The sequence below is a fragment of the Peromyscus leucopus genome, chromosome 6 (genome assembly GCF_004664715.2).
Source record: "Peromyscus leucopus breed LL Stock chromosome 6, UCI_PerLeu_2.1, whole genome shotgun sequence".
Classification (NCBI taxonomy): Eukaryota; Metazoa; Chordata; class Mammalia; order Rodentia; family Cricetidae; genus Peromyscus; species Peromyscus leucopus.
Genome location: NC_051068.1, coordinates 119951381 through 119967239, shown reverse-complemented (window position 1 = coordinate 119967239; position 15859 = coordinate 119951381). Strand labels below are relative to the sequence as shown.

The 15859-nt window shown below is 39.8% G+C and overlaps 1 protein-coding gene across 50 annotated transcripts in view; it reads left to right on the top strand.

Moving 5' to 3' along the window:
• Adgrl2 (adhesion G protein-coupled receptor L2) overlaps positions 1-10929 on the top strand; it is a 628692-nt gene extending 617763 nt beyond the window's left edge. For 12 of the 50 annotated variants that reach the window (XM_028876822.2, XM_028876801.2, XM_028876800.2 and 9 more), the window contains 6 exons: positions 172-340; positions 2887-3015; positions 3703-3799; positions 5384-5512; positions 6330-6347; positions 8883-10929. In XM_028876822.2, coding sequence (XP_028732655.1) covers positions 172-340; positions 2887-3015; positions 3703-3799; positions 5384-5512; positions 6330-6347; positions 8883-9637 — 1297 coding nt within the window. In that variant the 3' untranslated portion in view covers positions 9638-10929. Of the gene's footprint in view, positions 1-171; positions 341-2886; positions 3016-3702; positions 3800-5383; positions 5513-5736; positions 5819-6329; positions 6382-8116; positions 8170-8882 lie in introns of those variants that run through there. The other 38 variants (XM_037207206.1, XM_037207205.1, XM_028876828.2 and 35 more) reach the window with 13 other exon arrangements.
• Positions 10930-15859: the final 4930 nt, after the last annotated feature.

Genomic DNA, 15859 nt, shown 5'->3' with positions numbered 1-15859 from the left:
GCAGTACTAAATGTTGTTCTTTCTTAATCAATGGAAGGTTAAAGCCAAAATGCTGTTGAATTTGAGTGAACATAGAGCAAGTCAACCTCTACTACTGAGTCGTTACTAAATGAGATAAATGTTGCTCCCCTCATTGAACCTGTTTAAAAAAAATCCACTTTATTTTTTCAGGTCTTGGGTGCTTGGCGCGTTTGCCCTTCTGTGTCTCCTGGGCCTAACCTGGTCCTTTGGGTTTCTTTTTGTTAATGAGGAGACTGTTGTGATGGCATATCTCTTCACCACCTTTAATGCTTTCCAGGGACTGTTCATTTTCATCTTCCACTGTGCTCTTCAAAAGAAAGTAAGTGAAGGACACCTGGGGAGAGCCTTCGTTCACTTGGCCTTTGACTTGAGAATGGGGCTAGAGATTTCTCCTGACAGCTGGCTTGTTCAGAAACAGTGTCACATTGTAATTTTCTTTAATACCTGTCTGGAAATGTAAGCGCCCATGCAGAGTTGCATAGCACCAGCCACCTTCTGAATCTCAGTTTGGGACAACAGCAAGCTAGATGCTTGTGCAAGAGCCCCTTCTTTGGTGGGAGAGTTTGTGAAATATCTGTGTACAGTTACAAGCTTAGAAAAAAAACAAGGTTAAATTTAGTCTTAGCTCACTCATAGGAATACACTAGTCCAAAATGAAAATGAATCCAAGGACAAATAGCATTAATTTTTAAAGCTCCAGACATGCAAAAGATTAATATTAATGTTACCTTGTGAGTGATTTTGAAAGATCTAAAACAACTGTCATTTAGTGTTTTACCTCTGATTATTTTGTCCTGATTTCATGTATGTGGAATAGAGTCAGCAAAAATAAATTTGAAAATGAAAGTTGAAGATGAAAACCTTGAATCTGTAGCCAAGGAACCAAGAAAACAACTTAGCTGCCGTTTAAGTTTAGAATTTATGTGCCTTTCACAAGGAATCACCCTTCCCTGCCTGCATGTCTAATGTAGTCTTTGATTCTGTTATTTCTAGCTGGTCACTAAATTGAACAGAGAAAGAGAATTGTGAAAGTGAAAACTATTAAGTTTTCAGCCCTGACAAGATGATAGTGTTGTTGCTTCCATCGGCTTTGAATAAGCTGTAATTTTGAGATAATGACAGTGGAACGTGAAATACTGACAGATAATGTACAGTCACAGCAATATAGGCATTAGGCAAAACCAACACCAGAGGGTGTTATTTGGATAAAAGACCATTTTTGATTGCCATTGTCTTGGTTATACAGCTTTTCAGAGCTACTAATGACTGTTACATGTGTAGAATTTTCCCTAAGATAGCTTGTGTTTTAATAACAAAGTGCTTTAACATTTTAAACATTGTACAGGGATGTCCTTGGTAACCACTGCCACTTCTCTGTGTGTCTTGTGTAAGTGAGCATCCTGCATAAAGCACATGGTCACATCTTGGTCATTTCTCAGAAGTCATGTCCACCAGCTTTGACAGCAGAAAGTTTAGGAGACTGCTTCTTCAGAGAGCTGTGTGTATTCCTTGAGCATGGAATTTCCACTGGCTTCTTACATTAACAGCTACATTTTAAAAGCATTGTACATCCTATCTTCTGAATATGTTCTACTCATTCTTCCATGTCTCTTCATGGGAGTTGCCATGATAGATTGTTAAGAATATAACATAAGATAGTTAAGTTGAAAAACTAAAATGAAAGCTTCATTTTTAATGCTTGAATGAGCCCAGTTGGGCCCAGGAAGTGCTTTGAAAGCACAATGCCGTTCATGTTTGTTCTAATATGTGACACTTAATAAAACAGAGAAGATGACAGTACAGGTACGCTTGGCTTAGAAGGTCTTCTTGTGACATAATTATCTAATTTTGGAAGGAGTGTCAGTTGGGGCCTTTGTAGGCAGGTAACAGAAATATGAGATGGGAATGGTCTCAAGTATTGTATAATCTACTGGGAAAGATTTTCTTTGCAGTTTTTTTCTCATCTATTTTAATTTCAAAGTCTAGCTTTAATCTACAAAAGCCATGTTTATACACCAGTGTAGCTATATACCACCTAGCAGCCCCTTCCCACACCTGCCACTCCCCCTACTTCTATATACTCAGTGTTCATGAGGGGCCAATTTCAGTTGCTTGGATTTCACGTTTTAAAGGTTAAGCCAAACTTTCTTTTAGGCTAGTATTTTTGTGTCTACCATATACCTCGACTTCAGGGAATAAAGGAAATTGCATGGATAACTCATTAATGCGAATAGAAACTACATAAATAGTACTATTGTGTGCTAATGGAGTGAACCAACACCTTAGACTCCACAGGAGCCAAAGTAGACATAGCAAAAAAAATCAGGGAAAATATTCCCTCCTTAGTACGGGCAAATGCACGAAAGTGCTTTTCATTGGGTTTGTTTTTGTGCCAAAGATGCCTTGTTTGTGCAATCCGGAAGTTTATGTATTGACTACCTAGGAAGGCTAAGCTTATAAAAGGTCAGTCACTGATGGACTTCCAAATTGATCATGTACAACCAAGCATCAAAGATGCTAATTTCTCTGTCTAATTATTTTGCCAAGAAATAGTTACTAAGTACTTGGAAGAAACCTTTACTATATCACTTTGTATTAATAACCAGAATATGCACAATAGTAGCAAACTCCAAAGCATCTCCAGTGAAATACTAAAGCCGCCACCAGCCAGTCTGCGGACAAACAGAGGTTACTCTAGTGACTAATTATTTCCGCAACTTACGTTGCACTTGAGTCAAGTTCAACCTGTTTTCTCTTTAGAAGTTTAATTTTTCTCCGTTGTCTTCACTGGTCATTTAGCTGGAGAGAACAGGAGAAACCAGTGTGCCCGCACTAATCCCCTGGTGTTGGATTTCTTCAATCCAGGTACGAAAAGAATATGGCAAGTGCTTCAGACACTGGTACTGCTGTGGCGGCCTCCCGACCGAGAGCCCCCACAGCTCTGTGAAGGCGTCAACCACCCGCACCAGTGCGCGCTACTCCTCTGGCACACAGGTAACAAAGAGCTCGACAGCATGTTAATTAACCTTGTTTAGAGAAAGCCTGCGGAGACATGTTCTGTTTAAGATGCACTAATTGTCTCCTCCTTGTAGTGATCTAGGTAGTAAGTACTCACTCGTTATTTTGGATTTTGATTTCAGTTTCTTCTTAAATATGTACTCAACGTGTTGTGTAGATGTGAACATCCTTTTTGAGGAGTGCACTTTAAGAAGTTTGTCATAATTCATATTCTCAGGTCATCTAGAACAGTGCTTTTAGTAGGCACTCATCACATTCATTTAATAATTCTTTGTCTCCACTTTAAACCAGGCAATAAAACAACTCATAAGAGTGGGAGATTAAAGCTAGATGTGGTGATATGTGCCTGTAATCCAGGCCCTAGGGACATGGGGGCAGAAGATTCATGGCTGTCCCTGGCTACAGAGCTAGTTGAGGCCAGTCTGGGCTACATGAAACCTGCCTCAAATAAATAAATAAACAAACAAACAAACCCACACAAAGTGCGTTAGATTAAAGATTAAATAGTGCTTAGTAGGAACAAGGCAGTATTGGTGTCCTCGTCTTTGGACCAACAACAAAACACATTCTTAAAAAGCCCAGACAACAGTCCTATACTAACGAGTTCAGATGATCAATGTGTTGATGAGGTAATGTGCTTCTCTTGCTGTCTCCTGTCAATAGAGTCGTATAAGAAGGATGTGGAATGACACCGTGAGGAAACAGTCTGAATCTTCTTTTATCTCAGGTGACATCAATAGCACTTCTACCCTTAACCAAGGTCAGTTATTAGGGGAATTGAGGGTACAGCGTACAGTTTGTGCTTTGTGTGAGCCTAGACTAACTGTAGAGAAGACGCTGGACTTACCTGTCGTGGGTTTAAATCACCAGTTATTAAACTTTGGGGGTCAACTTTTAACATCATTCATCAAAGTATGTATAGATTTCTATTATTTCCATAATATAATGGAAGAAAATATAATTTTAAACTCCATGATAACAGAACATGGGTGGAAAAATTAATTTTTGAAAACATACCTAGTTACAGATCAAAAGGTTTCACTTGTTAGTACATACCTGTCCTTTCTAAGACATCTATGAAAGTCATCTTCCTCAGACTTTGCTAGAATTACAGTAGCTATTAGTGTAAAACAGCGCCAAGTTCACATTGAAAATTTACATAATTTTCATAAAGTTCCTAATTTCATATTTTTAAAGTAAATATTAAGTAGTAAAATATTTGTAGTAAATTAAAATGCATGGAAGCACATAAGCCAACTTCCCCCATATAGTTCCATGTGTTGCATAAGTTTTGTAATAAAACTGAAATGTATTACAAAAAAAATTATTTTAGTTCCTAAACGATAAAGGTCAGAAATGTAGGAGCTTAGCAAGATTAAGGCATAAACACAAAGCCACAGGTACTTCCAAATAAAAGCTTTAGTATATTTCAGTCAAGCATGGAAAATTTGTGGTGTTGTACCAGTCCGTGGAAAGACGCTTTCAGTTTTGATTTAATGATTTATGCTATGTACAACTGTCATGACATAGTTCGGCTGTGAAATGAGAAGGGTGTCTGTGTGACATCCATAGCAGCCTGAATTTTAACCTCATTTTAGTCAAATTTCATGAGTGGTGGGAAACATGATTGATAAGTAGAGGTTTGTGCTTTAGCAGAGTGAGTGACGCCCCTGCCTCAGCATGGCCCGGGTGTTGCCCTAAATCTGTTGACATGGTTGTCACATAGGAAAGTTACTCACAGACTCCCTTCTGAAACCTGGCAGATGAGATTGCAGAACCAACGCTCCCGTCCTGGTCTAATCATTCACCCACCCCCTCGCCCCCCAGCATGCATGCCTGTGCCTTTAATAAGTGCAGCTCCGCGGTTTGTCATTCTTCTTACATGTCTGTGGAAGCAGCTTCCCCCCTGCTTGTGTGGAAGTCAGTATCAACACAGATGTTTTCATGAGGGACGGTCCCACACCTGTAAGTCTGAAAGTTTGAGAGTCCCTCTGCTGGGCCGTGGTGGTTAGGGCTTTAATATTAAGCAGCAGCATCCTGAAGCATAATGTTGATCTCCATGCATTTAATTGCCATTTTTGTTTAACAGTGATTTTGTATAAATTAGTAAATGTCACTCTCAGCAGGTGTTTACTTGGGGGACTTAGAAAGCACCTGCGAATTCCTGGAATGGAACTCCCCTCCCCTTTCTCCTTCAATCACTAGTTCAAATAGAGGCAGGAACATTCCCGCAGACCTTCCGTTGCCAGCCTGCCCACTGCCCTGATGAATTCACTAAAACTACTGCAACTGTAACACTGAAATAAGCACACTGATGGACTCTTTTTCTGTTTCTTTGCTTTAGGAATGACTGGCAATTACCTACTAACAAACCCTCTTCTTCGACCCCACGGCACTAACAACCCCTATAACACATTGCTCGCTGAAACAGTTGTATGTAATGCCCCTTCAGCTCCTGTGTTTAACTCACCAGGTGTGCTTATCCTTACGAATAAAACTACCTTTCTTTGCTGCTAAACAGAGCTCTGATCCTATTTCTAAAATAACTCGTTGCTATATATTTATTATTCTTACATCTTTAGTTTCTCAAATTAAAAAGTAAGGTATTGCCCATGCCAGGCTTCTAAAACTGCACTATATTATAGTAAGAGTTCAGTCGTGATAGATTTGCAGTAATTATCCATGTTTTTGACACAGGTGGCATAAATCTTAATATATTATTACAGGACTGACATCACATGGTCCGAGAGCCCATCTTCAAGATTTATATCATTTAGAGGTATCCTATCTATATAATATATTGTTCAGTTGACTCTAAACCTTGGTGACAAATTTTGCTTCTGGAATGAACTAGCTAAAGATAATTTGGATGTCCAGGTGTAGAGAACTACATCCAGTATTATCAATATAATCAAGCTATAGTATAGTGCAGCTTTATGTAGTTTTCCTTTTTTTGTAAGGAACTTTGGGGATACAGGGGTGATTAAGTCAGTCTGTGCCCATGGCTTTTAATTGAGGGAGGGGGAGGTTTTCACTGACCTATCCTGTTGACTATATTTACTAGCTTATTAAAAACATATTCAATAGTATTTTTTAAGCTTTTGGTAAATTTTAACATATGGTTAAAACTAGCATATAATACTTGTGAATAACAATTTCAATTAAATTAAACAGAGAATTTTGTTCCAGTTTGTCTGTTGTTTTTGTTCTTCTTGCGATTCCTTTTTAACGTAACTGCAGCTTCTCTTTTCATTCTCTTGTTCTCTTACTTTCCTTATGCTCTCCTCTAGCAACCTACAGAGAGACAAGTATGGGAGTCAAACTTAACTTTGCCTATCAAATGTAAATTTTTTCAGCATGATTTTTAACGGGCACAATTAAAACATACCTAGCAGTCATGAAGTAGACTCAGCGGGCAAGTGGTTCACAATTTGCAACTAAAATGTTACCAAATTCCAACAGTGCATCTCTGTATACTGGCTTTCATTAGTCCTAGAGGTCTGTAGCAAATGCTGTCCACACTGAAGTCTGTGCAATGCTGAAATAATTTGCTCTCGAAAGCCTGAAGTACTGTCAGCCAAAATGCTTAATAATTGACTTATCATTTCTGCATTCCCACAGTAATCTTGCTACAGGCTATGCAAAAAGTCTTCAAGTGAATTACCTGAACATGGGCAGAAAAAGATGCCTCTTCAAAACCAGAGAGGTCTTAAATCTGCAGTATATCATAGAAAACACCTTTTGAATTATACCCAGCATATATTATTTTATACTTAGGAAGCAATGATAAAAAGGAAAGAAAGTGAGAAGATTGAATCTCATTGCAGAGGAAACAGACGCTAGTGTCTTTGCCATGTGACAACTTTAAAGTGCCCAGTGTTTTCTAACAATGATCGAAGGCAGGAGTGGCACATAGGCACTTACTTGAGGGACCCTAATCAAGGAAGCAAAAGAAAGCCTTATAGATAACAATCACAACTTCATTTTCTTAGCACACGCAAATGGAATTGACAGTTTTTGTAGTGAAGAAATGATTTCATTCTTTGTAAAAGAAGGAATGACAGACACAAGCCCTCCTTTCAGTATTCTTGCATGGGCTAATGCTGATTCCTCCATCGGCTGTCAGTTGTTGGTCATGAAGTTTGTACAATGCAGAGACTTTTTTCTTTGAAGAACAATGAGTTTTCTAAGATATCTGCAGCTTTAAGAGTGGAGTGAGCACGATAAAGAGAGCATTTCTCCTCTTTTTCCAAAAATGAAAGCTTTCCTGACCTTCTCCAAGCCTTGCATACGATGCAGCAGCCTCACAGTGGCCAGTTTCATTTCAGTAACATCATGCCATTCTTTTGTTGATTTTTTTTTTAATTTTCTTTTCAGACCTCTCTGTAGACTGGTGATTATTCCCCCCACCCATCCCGTTTAGGATTTTGAGGTTGAAGAACCTAATTTCCCATCGTGCAGACCATTTAATTTTCTCTGACTTTTCCCATTTGCTTGACAATCACTGTGATGTCTTAGTTTACATGTTTATGTGTCTGTTGGAAATATAATTCTGATTCAAGTACAGCATGTTCCCATTGTTTTCTTTCCTCTTGAATCTCTTTTCATATCACAAGCAGATTTATCCAATCTCTCATTCTTTTAGGAATAAAAAAATATCTATTAGCTAAGATTGACACCTTCTCCCATTCCATAGTTAATATCTATTCTTGGTTTGATTTCTGTGACCCATACTTAGGAAATCGCTAACATTTCTGCATTTGACCTCCATACCCATGGTGTCTTTGGGCCAGTCTCGTTACAGTAGTCTCTGCTGGTTCATTTGGTACTGTCACTGTGACTGATGCAGTCTGCAGGGCTGCAGGCCAACTCGGACCTTCTGAAGCCTAAGGCCATTGTCATTAGACATATTAAGTGGCAAACACAACTCAAAATAACAAGAAGTACTCAATGAAAAGTCGAGGCTGCTTTGCTGGGAATCTAATTTGTTGAACCCTTGCTCTGACTAAGTTGCTGAGAAGCGTAGAAATTCTTCATCATGTTACAATAAATCATTTTACTTTCTTTTATATATCAGCTACTCTTAGGCCAGATAGCCTGAGCAGACAGACATAATGTGAGTTGTCCAAAGTGAGTCATTCCACCTGCTGTCTGTCGTGGTGTTGGATGGTGCTTGTGGACCCTGCTCCTGTCAGTGTGAAAGATGCCTGACTCTGTTCAACATGAATTCTTTGTATCTGTCCATTTTTTCATTCCTTTTTGTTGTTGTTGTTGTTTTGTTTCATTTAATTTCATCTCCAGAAAAAGGAAATGTTAGACCGTTGTTTAAAAGTTGCTTGCCAGTTATGTGGGCTTTTGTTGTACATTGCCTTTTTGGTTTCTGTATGTGACTTATTCCTTTTAATTTAGTGTTGTTTAGGACAAATTCTGTTGATTTTATTTTATGAACCATGGTCTTGTACTTTAAAATGTAAACGTCACTAATGAATTGCTTTGCATTAACTATGCAAGGGCATGGAGTGAAGTCTTGTTTGTAAACGTGTCGAAATTGGACCAAAACCTGATTGATGAACTACTGTGTCCCCCAAATTGATCAAGTAATATTCCGGATGCCATTTTCCCTCCCTGGAAAACAGTATTATGTTTTTTGACACTTCTTCCTGTCATCTAAGGGTTGCAACTGTTTACCGTTGGGAATGCGGGAAGGCCTGGCACTTTTCAAGTGTTAGGTTTCAAATTCAACTTTGTCCTGAACGACATTAAAACGTTTTGTATATGACAAGTGCAGTTTCTTTAGGAAGGCCCGGAGGCAGTAACGGTAACCACACACTTTTCTGTTGCAGGACATTCACTGAACAATGCCAGGGACACAAGTGCCATGGATACTCTACCGCTAAATGGTAACTTCAACAACAGCTACTCACTGCGCAAGGGGGACTACCACGACGGGGTGCAGGTCGTGGACTGTGGACTAAGTCTGAATGACACGGCGTTTGAGAAAATGATCATTTCAGAGTTAGTGCATAACAACCTCCGGGGTGGCAGCAAAGCCCACAACCTGGAGCTCAAGCTCCCCGTGAAACCCGTGATCGGTGGCAGCAGCAGCGAAGATGACGCGATCGTGGCTGACGCCTCATCTTTGATGCATGGTGACAACCCAGCGCTGGAGTTCCGCCACAAAGAACTGGAGGCACCGCTCATCCCTCAGCGGACTCACTCGCTTCTGTACCAACCCCAGAAAAAAGTGAAGCCAGAGGCAACCGACAGCTACGTCTCCCAGCTGACGGCCGAGGCCGACGACCACCTCCAGTCCCCCAACAGAGACTCTCTGTACACGAGCATGCCCAACCTAAGAGACTCTCCCTACCCGGAGAGCAGCCCCGACATGGCAGAGGACCTGTCTCCCTCCAGGAGGAGCGAGAACGAGGACATTTACTATAAAAGCATGCCAAATCTTGGAGCTGGCCGCCAGCTCCAGATGTGCTACCAGATCAGCAGAGGCAATAGTGATGGTTACATCATCCCCATTAACAAAGAAGGGTGCATCCCGGAGGGGGACGTCAGGGAAGGACAGATGCAGCTGGTAACGAGTCTTTAATAGTCCAGCCATACCTAGGGCCACACGCAAGTATTAATTGATAAAGACTCTGCCAGCCGGCCCTGCAGCTCCCTCCAACTCTGTCCGAAAAGTCGGCTCTGATGACCCGTGGTTCTCCACTGTAGGAAAACAAAATAGACTGAACCTCGTAGTTCTGTGAATTTTTATAAACCGTAAGAAAACTTTGTATATACACAGAGTATACTAAATTGAATTATTTGTTACAAAGAAAAAGAGATGCCAACCAGGTATTTTACGTTTCTGCTGCTGTGTAGAGAGATTGTGAAACCAACAAGAGACCCTTCCGGCCATGTCACTTGCGGCAGTTGGTGAACTAAGTCTGTAAATAGGGCCAGCACCGTTTTTTTTAGGCCTGCATTGTATTATATACAAGACGTAGGCTGTAAGATCCTGTGGGACAAATCGACTGTATCTTACTTTTCCTGACAAGACTTGGAAAAGCAGGAGAGAGATTCTGCACCCGTTTGCACTTCCTGCAAACCTTTTACATTAAGGCAACAATTGAAAACATGTTTAACCAGTAGCAATCAAGCCACAGGCCTTATTTCATGTTTCCTCAACTGTACAATGAACTATTCTCATGAAAAAAAAAAAAAAGAAATGGCTAAAGAAATTATATTTTGTTCTATTGCTAGGGTAAAATAAATACATTTGTGTCCAACTAAGATATAATTGTCATTAAAATAATTTTAAGAGTTTGGAGAAAATGTTGTGACGAGCTCTTGGTTGCACACTAGGACATGTGTTTTCTTACTCCCATCATGGTAAGTTCTACCCCGTTTTGCTTCCTCTCCACCATAGACAGTGTTCCGCTCTGACCGGTTAGTCCTTTTCTTACATTGAAATTCCTTATTGCCAAAAGAGTGTGTGTTATGGGGAGAAAACTCTTTGAAGTCAGTCCTGCCATGCCTTGCACAAATGTGGGGAAATCTGGAGGTCTTGGGTCATCCCTCTGTTTATTCTTGAACAGAGGTCAACGGGGGCACTGGGCACTTCTCACAAGCTTTCTAGTGAACAAAAGGTGCCTATTCTTTTTTAAAAAATAAAAAATAAAACAAAACAGAAATATTACTCTTCCATATTCCTTCTGCCTATATTTAGTAATTAATTTATTTTATGGTAAAGTTCTAATGACATGTAAATTGTTTCAGCCAAGCTCTGCTCTTCTTTCAAGCCCTTTGTGTAAACCTGTTAATAATGAGCCCATCACTAATATCCAGTGTAAAATTTAACACGGTTTGACAGTAAATAAATGTGAATTTTTTCAAGTAGCAATGTGCACTTTTATGTATGTTAAGCAGTAGACACGACCAAAGCGGTCCTTTCCAGTACCATCCCACCTTCCCCTCAGGAAATCTCAGGCTGTCATCCATAGTGACGTGAAAGAATGTGGCAAGGTAGCCTGCTTATCCTTTGCAGTGGAGAGAATAGATTCATATTATAATTATCTCTCATTATGACACAAAATCTGCAAAATAAATGAAGAATTATAATTCTACCATTAAATTTTGGCAGAAAACCACACCTGATTTTTTTTCCTTCAGTGGATTTCTCAGTTGCATGAAGAGGAGAAGTTCTGAAACACACATTCCCAGTTTACAGACCATGAAGAATAGGCTGCTCTGGGTGGCAAGGTCTCTTAGGAAGGGAATTTCTTACTCTGAGTGCACACTTCTCTACAGATAGATCTTTCTGGTCTCTGCAATAGCCATCCACTAAACTCTACCTCACATGCTTCTCAGTCAGACAATGTTGGACACAATTAGATGTGACTGGGATTTTAAAAGGGTAATAATTTCTTTACTTTAAAATATTTATTAGATTTGTTTATTTTTATTTTATGTGCGTGTTTTATCTGCATGTGTGTCTACCACATGCATGCTCAATGCCCTCATAGGCCATCGCAGAATCTCAGATCCCCTGGAACTGTCGTTATAGGCAGATGTAGGTGCTGGGAACTGAACCAGTGTCCTCTGAAAGAACATCTCAACTTCTGTGCCATCTCTCCAGCCTCAGGAGAAATAATTTAAAGTTTGTGTTCACATATCTCCTGGAGGGCAGAGCAAATCCTAAATAATATTTGAAGAGGAGCCATGCAGACATTTATCAGTAACCAAGTGGAAACTGACTCCTTAAAAAGCTCAGTGTCCAGGTTTCACAGTCTTCTGAGAAAGAGCTCCTATAATTGATGGGCTAAAGGCCCAGAGTTTGTCAAACTCCTTTCTGGGAGAAGATGTCATAGAAGCAGGAATTGTCATTTCAGCATTGTCGCCGTGTTTTTGTTTGTTTGTTTTTAGTCTTAACCTCTGAGGTATTGTAAGGTACGTACCTCTTTGTATACATTAGACAGTATCAGCCTGCTTTAGCCATGAATTTTTCAAACTGTAAAAAAGAAAAGGCTGTGTTGGCTGTTCAGTTAGTTCCATTTCTTTCTCTCCCGTCAGTTCTCAGAGCTCTGAAATGATGGGGACAGGTACTTGGGCTCTAAATGCTGAGTGATCTCTCTACAAAAATCATTTTTTCACTAGTCTTTACCCTCAAGCAATACAATTTGGAAATTCATTCATTTTTGCTGCCAAAATAACAATTGTTTTTAAAATAAACTAAAAGGAATGTGTATAGGCTGTTTTTAATCCAATATGGGATACCTCCCAGCACAAATTCTTAAAGTTAAAATTATGAGTCTATTGGCAATCTTTGTGAGTGTGTGTGTGTGGGGGGGGGGTGAACTTGTTTATTTGGGCACAAGTGTCTATCAGAATTTAACTTCAAGGCATCTTCCTCAATTTCTTCACCCTGTTTTTGAGAGTCTCTCCCTGAACCTGGAGCACACCACTTTGGAGAGCCTGGCTAGCCAGAGTTAACAGGATCTTCCTGTCTCTGTCTCCAGCACTGTGGTTATAGGCACATGCCACTATGTGCTGGCATCCAAATTCGGGTCCTCAGGCTTGTGCATCAGTCATTTTACCCACTGAGACATGGCTTTAGTCCCCGACTTTTTAAATTTGACTTATCTCTTAACTTCTGATGGATTTGTTATTTGTCTACTTGCTTTGAGTCTGCCGAAACTACTCCTAGATCCACAGTTCTTACATTCCTGGTTCTGTATCTTGAGGAGCTTATAAAGTTGCTTTGCCATTCCTCTACCTGGGACAACTCCCCTCTTTTTCTGGCAATAAGAATTCTTTGTCCATTTATCTTACATATGCTTGATATAAGTTCATCTAGGGTCACCCTTTCTTTAAAAATAATAAAGTCGTCTCCTGTTCTCTTTGCTAAAGTAGTTTATACATCTCTGTGTTCATGTTCATTTTGTGTGCTTTTATAGTCAGTTATGTGGAAGCTGATACAAGTTAGTTAAATGCAATGCCAGTTCCAACTCATCTACATTCATTGGAGGTAGAGTGGTAGCCAGTAAAAACAGGGATTGTTTGGCAGAAAATCATCATTTCGATCTCCCCCAAAAGACAAGAAATGAACAAATCCCCTAGTTGTTCTCAAAAGAAAACCTCACATGCCCTTCTCCTGTGAGTGGATTCAGATGAGTAGGGCAGTGGATGATGTATGTTTTCCTCAATTTAAGCTTGAAACTCAGGCTTAAAACTGAATTTTACTCTGTTTCATGGGGTGGGATGGGTCCAAATGTTTGAACTCTAAAATTTTTATTCATTAGACTCTTAAGTTAAAAAAAAAAAGACCAACAATAACAAAACAAAACCATGAAAGGATGCATCTCATTTGGATTTCTGAGCTAAAGCCAGCTTTTCTTCATGACCCTGAAGTTTTCTCCAAGGCTGATGCTCCCCACCGCATTTCACAAAGGAAACAGTTCCAGATCATCCCCCTTCCTTCAAATGACTTTCCTTCAAACTTCAGTAGGAAAAGTTAATGGCTTCAAATAAATAAATGAGAATTGCTTCCCAGCCAGTATAATAAAATTAAGATGTTTTTGGTGAGACTGTTTACCGGGTGCTTCCTGCTCCTTGGTTTGGGACCTTAAAGAGCTTGAGCACTAAAGGTTAGGTGGCTGGGAATAGGCTGAGATACATCACGATGTTCTTCACTGTCTTTTTGAGTGGAAACTTTCTGTTGGGTCATAATTGAATCTCCTAAGGACCATAGACAATCCTAGCTCTGACCACCACCAAGTGGTAAGTGTGAATGTGAAGGCTGAGCATCCTTAAGCAACATTGTTTTGCACACATGACTTGTGCCTCCTTGCAAAGGCATTGAGCCTTAGCAGCTGGCAGTCATCCAAGTTCATCTGAAGGTACTGTGGTCACTGACCTGAGCTTTCAAGTCCAGAGGGGCATCTCTCTGTCAAAAAACAAAAACAAACATTAACAACAACTTCGAAGTTCACAAGTAACTAGCTAGGCCAGTTAAATATGCTGTGAGTATTTTCCAATAATTCTCCTCCCATCTCAAAATAAGGCTTCTCTAGAATCCTCCTCCCTGTCCTGATGACATGCATGCTGTTTCTCAGAAGTCTTGACAGGCAGATTTAATTTTAAAAGCCTGTTGTTTCTAGGTGAGGTTTTTCTGAATAGGTTGTGAAATGTCATTATGTATACCGGTTTAGTGTTACTGGTGAGTGAGTGTTTGAAGTCAGAACTAATAAGTAGGGAATGTGGTGCAGGTGAGCTTACCATAATCTTCATTTGCTGGAGCAAATACACACACACACACACACACACACACACACACACACACACTAACATGCATGCACACACATGCACAAATTCACATACACACACATGCACTATTGAAGCTGAAGGACAAAGATCTTGTGGAAATATTTAAAAGGCAGTTATCCTTAAGCAAGCCAGAGCTGTGAGCCTAAGAGACCAATGATGAATGATCAATCTATGCAGTTTTCCACAAGCATTTTTAAATCATGAGTCAGAACTCAGCTTCTGAAAAGAGCATTTTAGCATTCCCAGCCACATGGCTTTCTCGTTTGACTTTATTAGGCAAAAAAAGACTGACTTTTTGCTGCTCTCGTGAAAGGGCTGAAAACGACCGCATAGAAGGAACAGGAGCAATAATGACAGGTGTCAGGGGGCATTGATCAGAATAAAGAATCATTGGTGGTTTTCTGATGAAGTATCAATCATAATAAATAGTTGGCTTTTTACACCCAAACATAGGGCTGGGTGACACTAAGTCATTTTAACCTGTAATGAGTAAGAGAGAGAAAAGAACGGCTGTCTAATTATTGAAAGGTAGACTGAATCATTTTGTCGCATTCACTGTTTGCACATGAAAGCAGGAATACATTTGCCACATCTACCTTTTAATAGTTACTGAAAGAACGGGCAAGCTCCGTCCTAAACCCTGTGCTTTTTTTCACTCAATCCTCCCCACGGTCCTCTGAGGAGAATTTTTACTTCCCACTTTTACAAAAATGAAAAATAATGGTCTCAAAGCCTCCCAGCTGGCAAGTGGCAGTGGCCATGACAGATGTTCTCTGACTGTGTCTGAACATTTGACCGACAGGAATTTGCTTGGAGTTCTAAGAAGATGCCCCACCCAACCCCAGCACTGCATTGACATGACCTCTGCTTTCAGTCAGAGAGGGGTGTTTCTGTTGCTTTAGAATTTATCCATAGAGATGGAAAAGAAAATGAAGTGGAGATAGATTCTGAGGTACAAACTCCTGGTAAAGATAATCTACTCAGCTAAAAAAAAAAAAGAAACAAACAAAAAAACTGCTTCTCAGAAGCATATCCATTAGCCATGTGGAAGTCCAATGTGATACTGACCATCTTGGTTCCTGGTCTATAACTTGGTTCCTGGTCCCTTTGTCTATAACTTAATCAGGAAGTTCACCAGGAAGAAGCGGTCATGGAAGAAAAATACCAACATTGATTCCCAGCATCCAATTTTTGGTCCTCTCCTAACTAATAAAATAATACTGTTTAATCAGTTTGAAGTGGAGCCAACATTCACACACACACACACACACACACACACACACACACACACACACACAAACTGAAATATTGAAGATTTTATTTTTATTTCCCATACAACTAAGTGGAAAAAATAAGCAAAGACCAAACAAACCAACAGCAAAAGCTGTGTTAAAAAAAAAATAACAAAAACAAAAACAAACAAACAAACAAAAAACCACAGTAGCTCAGTTTCCTGTACTCTTTTAACATGTTATTTAAAATTTCAAGTGTGTTTCAGCATTTG